Source organism: Dromiciops gliroides, chromosome 1 (genome assembly GCF_019393635.1).
Source record: "Dromiciops gliroides isolate mDroGli1 chromosome 1, mDroGli1.pri, whole genome shotgun sequence".
NCBI lineage: Eukaryota > Metazoa > Chordata > Mammalia > Microbiotheria > Microbiotheriidae > Dromiciops > Dromiciops gliroides.
Genome location: NC_057861.1, coordinates 10,184,311 through 10,196,059, shown reverse-complemented (window position 1 = coordinate 10,196,059; position 11,749 = coordinate 10,184,311). Strand labels below are relative to the sequence as shown.

General features: G+C 52.8%; 1 protein-coding gene across 2 annotated transcripts; it reads left to right on the top strand.

The window, feature by feature from the left end:
• The first annotated feature begins 736 nt into the window (after positions 1 to 736).
• NEFH (neurofilament heavy chain) lies at positions 737 to 10,402 on the top strand. Of its 2 annotated transcripts, XM_043978261.1 has the most exons (5): positions 737 to 1,655; positions 4,283 to 4,482; positions 5,472 to 5,596; positions 8,023 to 8,404; positions 8,465 to 10,402. In XM_043978261.1, the coding sequence occupies exons 1-5, from the start codon at positions 815 to 817 to the stop codon at positions 9,737 to 9,739; spliced, it is 2,823 nt and encodes a 940-aa protein (XP_043834196.1). In that variant the 5' UTR covers positions 737 to 814; the 3' UTR covers positions 9,740 to 10,402. The 2 variants fall into 2 exon arrangements, with proteins under 2 accessions (XP_043834196.1, XP_043834195.1); XM_043978260.1 differs by having other exon boundaries at positions 8,023 to 10,402.
• The last annotated feature ends 1,347 nt before the right edge of the window (positions 10,403 to 11,749 follow it).

The following is an 11,749-nucleotide window of genomic DNA, read 5'->3' as shown; positions in this document are numbered from 1 at the left end:
CTGCAAATCTGGGAATCTGGGCCCGGGGCTTAAGGAAGAGAAAGAAGTGGCAGCCCCAGCCTGGCCAGGGAAGACAGAGGGAAAGAGAGAAGGAAGGCAGAAAAAAGTGGGGTTAAGGGAAAGGGGAGAGGGGGGACAGAAAAAGAGGGGAAAGTGAGACACGAGAAAAGAATGAGGGGGGAAAGAAAGGGGGGAAGGAATCTTTGTCCTTTGTATATGGAAATGTTTGTTAATTGTTAAGTTCACAATGAAAAGGAAAAAAAGAGGGGAGAGAGGAAAGTGAAGATAGCAGAAAAGGGAAAGGAACAGAGGAGGGGGGAGAGAAGGAGGAAAAGGGGGAGGGAAAGAAAATGAAAGGGGAGAGGGAGGAATCTTTCTTGCCATCTTCTGTATAGTGCAAGATTGCTGTTTATTGATAACTGTCAAGTTCACAATGGAAAATAAGGGAGGAAAGAGCTGGAAAGAGAGAGAAGGGGGAGATGAAGGAGGGGAAAGGAAGGTAGCTGAGTAGCTGGCGACCTGGCCAGAGAGGACTAGGGGACTGGGCGATGGGGGAGGCGGCGGCAGTGGCAGCGGCAGCATCAGTGGCAGGGCTGGCAGAGCTGGCGGGGGGGGGGGAGGGGCAGGAGCGCTCCCCCGCCCTTCTCCCCCCCTGCCCCCGCCCGGGCCGCGTCGAGGAGCCCGGGCAGCTATAAAAGGAGCGGCCGCCGGGCTGCTGCCGCAGTGTCCTCCCGCCGGCCGGCCCGCTCCACGCTCCCCGAGCTCCCCGCGCTCCCCGCACCCCCGGCTCCGGCCCCGGCCTGGCCCCGCCAGCATGATGAGCTACGGCAGCGCGGACGGGCTGCTGCAGGGCCCCGCGTACCCGCTGTCCTTCCACTTTGCCTTGGCCTCTGGCCGCAAGAGCGCCGCGCTGGTGCGCTCGGCCGCCGGCGGCTCGGGGTCCAGCGGCTTCCACTCGTGGGCGCGGAGCTCGGCCTCGGGCTTCCGCTCCCGCGGCGCGTTGGCCGCCTCGAGCACCGAGAGCCTGGACTCGCTCAACGGGCCGGGGCTGGGCGGCGAGGGCCGCGGGGCGCGCAACGAGAAGGAACTACTGCAGGCGCTCAACGACCGCTTCGCCGGCTACATCGACAAGGTGCGACAGCTGGAGCTGCAGAATCGGCAGCTGGAGGGAGAGGCGGCCGCGCTGCGGCAGCAGCAGGCCGGCCGCTCGGCCATGGGCGCGCTCTACGAGCGCGAGATCCGCGAGATGCGCGCGGCCGCGCTGCGCCTGGGCGCAGAGCAGGGCCAGCTGCGCCTGGAGCACGAGCGCCTGCTGGAGGACATCGCGCACGCGCAGCAGCGCCTCGACGACGAGGCGCGCCAGCGCGAGGAGCTGCAGGCGGCGGCGCGCGCGCTGCACCGCTACGCCGACGAGGCGGGCCTGGCGCGCGCCGAGCTGCAGAAGAAGGTGCAGGCGCTGCAGGACGAGGGCGCCTTCCTGCGCCGCCGCCACGACGACGAGGTGGCCGAGCTGCTCAGCCAGATCCAGGCCGCGGGGCCCCCCGACGGCCGCGACCTCGTCAAGTCCGACGTGACGTCGGCGCTGCGCGAGATCCGCGCGCAGCTCGAGGGCCACACTGTGCAGAACACGCTGCAGTCGGAGGAGTGGTTCCGAGGTAGGGGGCGGGGCCCCGTGCGCGCGCGGGAGCGAGGGGGCGGGGCTAGAGCGGGGCGGGGCTGGAAGCGCATCCGTACAGACGGGTTTGCACCTGTCCGAGGTGATCCCGGCTCTCTGCTCTGCCGGGCAGTGGCCTAAGCCCCACCCCGGGTAGTTCTGTTATCCCCCCTGACCTTAGAAACGGTCTGAGGCCCCTCCCAGCCCTGACCTGTGTTCTAAGACCCTTCCCACCCCAGACTTTAGAAGTGTTCTAAGGCCCCTCCCAGCCTTGACCTTAGAAATGGTCTAAGTTCCCTCCCAGCCCAGACCTAAGAAATATTGTAAGACCCCATCCCAGCTTTGACCTTAGAAGTGTTCTAAGGCCCCTCCCAGCCCTGACTTTCTAGGTTCCAAGGCCCCTCCCAGTCCAGACCTTAGGAGTGTTCTAAGACCCCTCCCAGCCTTGACCTTAGAAGTGTTCTAAGGCCCCTCCCAGCCTTGACCTTAGGAGTGTTCTAAGACCCTACCCCAGAGCCTTAGAAGTGTTCTAAGGTCCCTCCCAGCCCTGACTTTCTAGGTTCCAAGGCCCCTCCCAGTCCAGACCTTAGAAGTGTTCTAAGGCCCCTCCCAGCCTTGACCTTAGGAGTGTTCTAAGACCCTACCCCAGAGCCTTAGAAGTGTTCTAAGGTCCCTCCCAGCCCTGACTTTCTAGGTTCCAAGGCCCCTCCCAGCCCAGACCTTAGGAGTGTTCTAAGACCCCTCCCAGCTTTGACCTTCGAAGTGTTCTAAGGTCCCTCGCAGCCCTGACCTTAGAAATGTTCTCACTTTTGTTATGTGGCTGAGGGGCAGCCTCCTCCGTCCTGGTTTAAAGCACCTAGCTCCTAGTATTGACTTGACATATTGCAGGGTTCCCATCTCCCTTCCCTCCTCCCTCTTCTCCCAGAGTTTCCCCTTGGGGCTGAGGACACTCCCCCTCTTCCCTGCAGCATCGAGGAGGGAAGGATACAGACACTACAGGGGGAGAGAGGAGGAGCTGCGGCCAGAACTAGAAATAAGACTTGAGGGGGGCAGGGCAGGGTACAGAATCCACATGCTTTTCCCCAGATTTGGTTTTAAAGGGGAGGGGGGTTCTAGGCCGGGAGGTCCACAGCATCCACACAGTTAGTCTCTGGTAAAGATGCGCAACCAACAGTCCTCTAGCTGGCCCTTTAATAGAACTCCCTTCCCCCACCCCCATCCCAAGGCTGAAAGAAAACCGTTTTATAGCCTTTTCTCTCTAATCAGCTGAGGCAGCTAGAGATGGGATCTTAAGTCTTCTCATCTTACTTTCTTTGGCCAGTACCAACCTCATCCCAATTTTCAGTTTTCTGAGCTTCCTTGAATAGCAAGAGTGACTGGGTTCCCTGTTCTCCTTCCATCTTCTTCCCTGCCCCTATCTGCCTACCAGGAGTTAAGTCTTTCTCTTCTCCAACTCCTTTTAGCTCTGCTCTTTCCTTTGCCCTGCTAAGCCTGGCAGATAAGCCCAGGAAACAAGTTTGGACCTCCTCACCCCCTGCCCCAGCCCCTATAGCAAAACTGGTGGCCATTGAGGGGAAGTAGACCCTTTTACAGGTATCTGCAGCTAAAGCCAACCTGTCCTAGGCTCCAGCTGCCACCTTGGATAAACTAGAATCCTTTAGGGCAGAGGGCTAGCTGGATGGTCTCCCTTCATGGGGGAGGGGTAGAATAGCTCCCAAAGATCTGGGGCATCTTCTGAGTTGTGTATGACACCTCCTCCAGGAGAGCCAAACAGTAATGGGCACCCCCCACCCCCCACACACAGAGCTCACTGAATCTCCAGCTTGGCTGAGTGGGTGAATGGGAAATGGCTTGGGAACCCTCAGTCCCTCACTCTGTGGGGCTAAAGCAGGGGAAATCAGGCTAGGAATCCTTGTGGGCAGGAGCCAGCCTTGCAGAATGACCATTTCTAGAAAGAAGGGATAAGCCTGGTCTCTCTAGAGAGGGGGCTGTGATGCAGAAGGGATCCGACCGAATGCCAACAAGATGCAAGGTGCCCCAGAGGTTGCCTCTGCTCCCTTGTTCACCAGCTTTACAAAAGTTGTGACTCATGATCTTACAAAAGAAGAGGGGAAAAGTGCCCTCACCAAAGGGACCACCCCGGCCCTCGCTCGAGAAATAGGCCCTGCACAGGCATGCAAGGGCCCCTGGGACTTTGGAGCCAGAGTGTTGGAAGGTAGAGGCGGGATCTGCAATGCAGTCCTCACCCATCCTCAGTGGGCACTGGCCCAGGGCTAGGGGTCTAGTAGCTGAGCAAGGCTAATGATGGTAGAGTAATAGGAAGAGTCCTAGATAGAGACGGTTGGGTTCAGATGCCAATTCTGCCACTTACAAGCTGAGTAACTTGGGCAAACCCCTTCCTCACTCTGGCCTCAGTTTTCCTTTCTGTAAAATGAGAGTTGCATTAGATATGTCACACCTTCTTCTAACTTGAAATCCTGTCACTTGGTACATGCTGTCTCAATAAGCAATAATTAAGCTCCTGCTATGTACTAAGCACTGAGTATTCACGAGTGTGGGGACCGGAGGATCTAACCTTACCAGCCCCCTTTCTCTGCCCCCTCTACTCCCTGGTCCTGGCTGCCACAGTGAGGTTGGACCGCTTGTCAGAAGCTGCCAAGGTGAACACAGATGCCATGCGCTCGGCCCAGGAAGAGATCACCGAATACAGACGTCAGCTGCAGTCCAAGACCACTGAGCTGGAGGCCCTCAAGGGGACAAAGGACTCTTTGGAGAGGCAGCGTTCAGATCTGGAAGACCGCCATCACGCCGATGTCATCTCCTATCAGGTAGATGCTGGGGAAGAGGGGGAGCACCTGATTGGCATTGGGTCTCTGCAGTGGGACCTTGGAAATGTCACTGCCTCTCTGGGCCTCCATGTCCCCTTTTCTAAAATGAACCAGCTGGACTAGTTCCTCTCCGGCTCTAGAGCCAGTGATCTGCGTTCAAGTCCCAACTCCTGGCTTGTGTCACCTCCCTCAGCTTCCTGCTTCCTCTCTCTAAACTGCAGGTCTTGCCACTAGAATAGGGATTCTTAACCTGGGGTCGGTCTCTCTCTCTCTCTCTCTCTCTCTCTCTCTCTCTCTCTCTCTCTCTCTCTCTCTCTCTCATATTCTGATAACTGTATTTCAACAGAATTGATTTCCTTTGCAATCCCGTGTTTTTTATTTTATTTGTTTTCAAACATTCTTCTGAGAAGAGGCCCACAGGTTCCCCAAGGTGGGAAGGGGTCCCCCAAAAGGTGAACAGCCTCTGATCCCCTGGTGATTTGGAACCTGAAAGGATCTTAGTGGTTCATGATTCTGTGGTGATGTTCTGGGTTCTGTTTTGGTTTTGTTTTTTTTTTTTTTAAGCGAGGCAATTGGGGTTAAGTGACTTGCCCAGGGTCACACAGCTAGTAAGTGTTAAGTATCTGAGGCCGGATTTGAACTCAGGTCCTCCTGACTCCAGGGATGGTGCTCTATCCACTGCGCTACCTAGCTGCCCCATGGGTTCTGTTTTTAACTTCTAACATCTGGGAGGGGGCTCTGGGGGGATGGGGATGCAGCACTTGCCTGTTGGAGGACCCAAGCCCAAAGAAAGGAATTGTCCTATCCTGAGGGAAGACGGGCGTTAAGAAAGAACTGTCCCTTGTCAGCACTGGGTCTGCCCTCTTTGCAGTCGAGTAGCTGGGATCTGTGGTCAGCACTGCCCGATTGGGCTGGCAGGAGCGGGGATCTGCATTGCAGAGAGCCCGAGGCCGGCCCCTCCGTGACTCATGTGACTCTGCCCTCCCTAGGAGGCCATTCAGCAGCTGGACAGCGAGCTGAGGAGCACCAAGTGGGAGATGGCAGCCCAGCTCCGGGAGTACCAGGACTTGCTGAATGTCAAGATGGCCCTAGACATCGAGATTGCAGCCTACAGGTACGGACGGGGTTCTGAGGGCCTTTCTGTGACCCTGGGGCAATGCTGCTTCTCTCCTCCTTGGCCAACCCTCCAGGTGGGAAAAACCACTTCTCATACCGTTGAATGAACCTGACCAGGATGGGCTCATCTGTCCAACCCCTTCCTTTCACAGTTGAACAAACAGTAAAGTGACTAGGCCAGATTCAGCTAACATTTATAGTATCTCATTGTGTCTTCACAGTGACCCTGGGAGATAGGTACTATTATTATCCCCATTTCAGAGATGAAAAACCCAAGGCAGCAGAAGTGACATAACTGACCTAGCACTCATCCAGCTAGTGTCTACGTCCAGATTTGAACTCAGGGTCTTCTGACTCCAGGCCCAACACTCTCTATCGACTACATCACCTGCTAAGAAGTAAGAGTCAGGATTTGAACCCAGGTCCTAACTCCACATCCAAAGCTCTATCCCCTGAAACTGCACATATATGGCACTCTACAGTTTACAAAGGGCTTTCATTTGATCCCCGGACTCCTCCCAGAGTCGTGGCAAGAGATTATTATTTCTGTGCTTCAGGCACTAGAACGTTTGCTTAGAGATCTTTGGATGCATTGTCTTATTTCAGCTTTACAACAATGCTGAGAAGTGGATTCTGGAGGGGGGAGCATCTCCATTTTACAGATAAGAGAAACTGAGTTAAATGGCTCCCCCAGGGTCATAGAGATAGTGAATATCAAAGGCAAATCTGGAAACCAGGTCTTCCTGACTCCAGGTTGAGCGCTCCAGCCAGGCAGTCAGTCAGCAAGCATTTATTAGGTGCCTAATGTATACCAGGTACCGTGATAACCTCTGAGGATTCCAAGAAAGGCTGTCAAGGAGCTCCCAGTCAAGTCCCTGGCCACTCCACCGAAAGTAAAATGACTTCCCCAGGGTCACAGTGAGTAGCAGAGAAAGTTGACTGAGGCTAAACTAACTCTAGACCCCAAGCCTTCTGTCATAGGCCAGTATTCTTCCCATTATTCCATGCTGCTTCCCTTTGGAAAGTCAGGATATGTGCTCATAAAGAGAATTGTGGGGTTAGCGCTCCCCCTCCAAACCCAGGAAGCCACAAGCCTGTTTTTAAGCTCTTTGTGGACTTTTGAGACAGATTCTCTGGGCTTTTCTTTCCACTGCTTGCAAAAAACATCTCTTGGCCACAATCCTGGGAGGGATAAAGGAACCCTCAGGTTCTCAGAGAGGGTTTGGTAGCCCTCTGTGGGATCTGTAGGGATTTGAGAATGGAGAGCTGTCCAGGGTACCAAAGGTGAGGGCAAAGGGATGCAGGGCCTTAAATTCAACCCATATTTACTAAGCACCAAGTCCACACCAGGCACAGGTTCTGGGGATGCAAAAGCGAGGACATTTCCTATCTTCAGGGGGCTTCCATTTTACAGGATGGTCAAAGAACTGGATTAGGAGCCAGGAGCTCTGTTACTGCTGGGCTGGGTGACCCTGGAAACCTCACTTACCTCACTGGACCTCTATTTCTCCCTCTGTGAAATGGGCATGATTCCACTCCCCCTCCCCCCTTAGCTCACAAAACCACTGGGAAGATCATAAGAAATATAGGACTGGCAAAGCATTTCTTAGGGAGTGTAACTGTGCCTAGTGGACAGACGAAGGGTCCGTGGCAGGGATGGACGTGCAGCCAGAATTCCCCGGCCTTCCCAGTGGTAAAATTTAGGAGTGGAAGGCAGGGAATCCGTGCTAGGCTAACTCCGTTCTGCCCTTAGCAGCTCCACACTAAGAGCTACGATTAGATGGGCCAGCAGAAGACGTTGAGGGTGCAGATTGAAGGAAAAGAACCTCACTGTGGTCCCTGCTGGCCGCAGGCTTCGTTTTAGTGGGTACTAAGCCAGCTTTGTATAATGCTTCATCAAAACAAAACAAAACAAAATATATATATAATGCTTCATCTGTGCAGACCACTTGGATGTTCATCTTATCATCTGATGCTCACAAGCACTTGTGAAGCCTTGTTACCCCTGTAGGAGAAATCAGGAAACCAAAGCCCATCGAGATTAGCTGACTTGCTGAAAGTCATGGCAAGATAGTGATTGACCTGGGACAAGAACATCAGCCTTGTGATTTGATGGGAAAGAAGTGTTGGGAGAAAGGAGCTTACACATTGCCTCTGCCAACCTTACCATTAAAAACCAGAGGATGAAGAATAATGGAAGGATGGATAGATGGATGGATGGGTGGGTGAGTGAGTGAATGAATGAATGAAAATTTATTAAACATTGTGTCAAGCACTATTCTAAGTGCTTGGGATACAAATACGAGTAAGCAAATAAGACCATCTTTGTCCTGAAGAAGATTACATAAGGAAATGGTGGCCAGGGAGGATGTAGGATGATTTCTCGTTTCAGTAACATCTTTGTCCTGCTTCTCCTTCCCACAGAAAACTTCTGGAAGGAGAAGAGTGTAGAATTGGTTTTGGCCCAGTTCCTTTCTCTTTTCCTGAGGGACTCCCCAAAACTCCGGCTACTTCCACACATATAAAAGTCAAAAGTGAAGAGAAGATCAAAGTGGTAGAGAAGTCGGAGAAGGAAACAGTCATTGTGGAAGAACAAACTGAGGAGATCCAAGTGACAGAAGAGGTAACTGAAGAAGAGGAGAAGGAAGAGAAAGAAGAAGCAGAAGAAGAAACTGAAGAGAAGGAAGAAGAAGGAGAAGAAGAAGAAGAAGGAGAAGAAGCAAAGTCCCCAGAGAAGGAAGCCAAGTCTCCTCCTACAGAGGAAGTCACATCACCAGAGAAGGCCAAGAGCCCAGTGAAGGAAGAGGTCAAGTCTCCAGAGAAGGCCAAGACCCCAATGAAAGAAGAGGTCAAGTCACCCCCTGAGGTCAAGTCTCCAGAGAAGGCCAAGACCCCAGTGAAAGAAGAAATCAAGTCACCCCCTGAGGTCAAGTCTCCAGAGAAGGCCAAGACCCCAGTGAAGGAAGAAGTCAAGTCACCCCCTGAGGTCAAGTCTCCAGAGAAGGCCAAGACCCCAGTGAAGGAAGAAGTCAAGTCACCCCCTGAGGTCAAGTCTCCAGAGAAGGCCAAGACCCCAGTGAAGGAAGAAGTCAAGTCACCCCCTGAGGTCAAGTCTCCAGAGAAGGCCAAGACCCCAGTTAAGGAAGAAGTCAAGTCACCCCCTGAGGTCAAGTCTCCAGAGAAGGCCAAGACCCCAGTGAAAGAAGAAGTCAAGTCACCCCCTGAGGTAAAGTCTCCAGAGAAAGCCAAGACCCCAGTGAAGGAAGAGGTCAAGTCTCCAGAAAAGGCCAAGACCCCAGTGAAGGAAGAAGTCAAGTCTCCAGAAAAAGCCAAGACCCCAGTGAAGGAAGAGGTCAAGTCTCCCCCTGAGGTCAAATCTCCAGAAAAGGCCAAGACCCCAGTGAAGGAGGAAGTGAGGTCCCCAGCTGACATCAAATCCCCAATAAAGGCCAAATCTCCAGAAAAGGAAGATGTAAAATCCCCTGAGAAAGAGGAAGTCAAAGAGAGTGCCCCAAAGAAAGAAGTGATAAAGTCCCCTGATGCACCCGTCAAAGAAGAAGGAAAACCCCAGGACATTAAAGTGAAAGAAGCACCCAAGAAGACAGAGGAGGAGAAGGCCCCAACCAAAGCAGAAGAAAAAAAGGACAGCAAGAAAGAGACCCCTAAAAAGGAGGCTGAGGAGAAACCCAAGGAGCCTCAGGTGGGAAGCAAGACAGAAGGGTCGGAGAGCCAGAAGGCAGCCCCAGCGGCCCCTGCAAAGGGGGAAGCCAAGGAGAAGGAGCCGGCAAAGCCCCAAGAGAAGAAGGTGGAGGAGAAGAAGGGACCAGAGCCACCCAAGGCAGAGAGTGAATCCAAAGTCCCCAGCCAGCCAGCTGCCAAGGGACCTGAGAAACCAAAGCCGGAGGAAAAGAAAGCAGAGGAGAAGGCGACCGAGCCCCAGAAGTCTGAGGAGAAAGCCCACACTGAGCCCAAAGCCAAAGAGGAGAGCAAGGCCCCTCCCAAAGAACCCACCAAGGCAGAGGCCCCCAAACCCAGCAAGCCCAAGACCGAGAAGGCAGAGAAATCCTCCGGCACTGACCAGAAGGAGAGCAAATCCTCAGAGCAGGCGGCTGACGACAAAGCCAAGAAGGGCGATAAGTAACCACGGGACCGGTATGGAAATACCCACCAGGAGCAGCCAAAGAAACTTGGACAGGTCAATCAACTGTAACTTATTTTATTTCTTCCTCCCCAAAGAGACTGTGCTCAGACTTCAGGGTCCCTCCTTTTCCAAGCTGGAATTCCTGGTAGCAATACATATGAAAAGAGGGAGAGAGGAAAACCAGACCCCCCCTTCCCCTGAACACCCCACCCCTCACCCCCAGCCCCCCAATCCTCAGTCCTCACCAACGATGGTCAACTATGTTATGATAGCTTAACTAGAAGAATGTGATATATGCCGAATGCCACATGTAAACACTTGACTATTTAAAACTGCTCCTCCCCTCCAAATAAGTGCATTTATTTCCTGTATGTTCAATCAGTCGATGGACAAATGCAATAATGAATGTACACCCCGTTAGAAGATGCATTATGCTTGAGATGTCTTAAAATGGTACGGATGCCTTTTTGGTTTATTTTCCAAAGGAAATCTGGCGCCCTGCCCTCCCCTAGGGCAGAGGCAGCTCGCCGGAGGGTGGGCCCAGAGGATGCAGGGTCAACCACACAGTGTCAATCACGCCACAAACTCAGAGGAGCACTGTTCAACTTGAGGCCACTTCCAATTGCTTGTGTGCAATAAAACAAGAGTGCTTATAAAAACCAAGAACTCCTGCTGTTTTATTTCCCTTCTCTGGAGGAGATTGGTGGGGAGGGGTGAAGGCACAGAAGAAGCAACTGAAATTCCCTGAAGCCCCTCTCCATCCAGGCTAGGGAGGCTGTTCTAGAAGAACCTGGGAACCAGGGGCCTTGGGTTCCAGTCCTAGCTCTAGCCACATGACCTTGGCCAAGTCCTTTTAACCCTTGTCTTTGATGGAAGTTGCCAACATCTTTCTGGTAAGGAATGTTGAATGATGTTTGCTGCTGGTATGAGCTTGTGCCTTGCTCTTCTGTGAAATGGGGATGGGGATACTGGGGCGTGGGGTGTGGAGGAGGTGAGCTGCCTACTGCAGGGAGTTGTCAGTATGCCCCAGGCTCCTGAGATGGAGAGTTACGCAGGGGAGCCCCAGAAATCAGAGGCATTTCCTATTAGGGAGATCAAGGTACTTCCACATCTTGGCTTTGGTTTTCTTTGCCATAGCAAAGAGGAACCTTCTCAGCTGGTGACTGTGGCTAGTTCATTCAGCTCTAAGAGTAGGGGGTGGGGAGACCCTAATGCTAATGAATTAGGCCCAGCTGCTCACTAATGGCTATTTAACTGGACTGTGCCAAGCTTTGGAAATGGAGGGGGCAGAACCCCAGATCTGCTTCTTCCTGCCCGGGTTCCCTTTGGCAAACTGCTTCCCTTTGGGAGAACTTGATTTCCTCATAAAATGATGAGTTTGGACCAGGTGGCCTGCTCCCCTTCTTGCTCTGAATGCTATGGTCTTCATCCATTTTCTTTCTCATGAGGATGAGCCTCCCTATCTTAGAGTGGCTGGAAGTGCTTGGGCTACTTTCAGGTCTAATCCCAACACCAATTGGGGCAGAAAGCTTTTTTTTTTTTTTTTTTTTTGGTGGGGCAATGGGGGTTAAGTGACTTGCCCAGGGTCACACAGCTAGTAAGTGTCAAGTGTCTGTAATAATAGAACTATTTCTCTAAGACTTTAAGGTTCACAAAGCATTTTTCACACAACCAGAGTTAGGAATGGCATGTATGATGATCCCCATTTTATAGATAAGAAAACCGAGGTAACCAGCATAGTCATAGAATCCGAGATTTGGAAGGGAACTCAGAGGACATTGAGTCCAGCCCATACGCAGATGGAAACTTCATTAGAACATACATAGAGGAGGCCCCTAGTGTTGTGAGGGATGGCGTGTGGCTCAAAGGGAGGCAGAATGCATGTCTCTAGCCTCTCTTCCCCCCATCCTTCTTCAAGGGAAACTTTCATTCTCTCCAGGAGGGAAAGCAAGAGGTTGGGGGCAAAGGCTGAAAGCATATTTTCCTGCTCCTTTAAATATTGTTCATCTA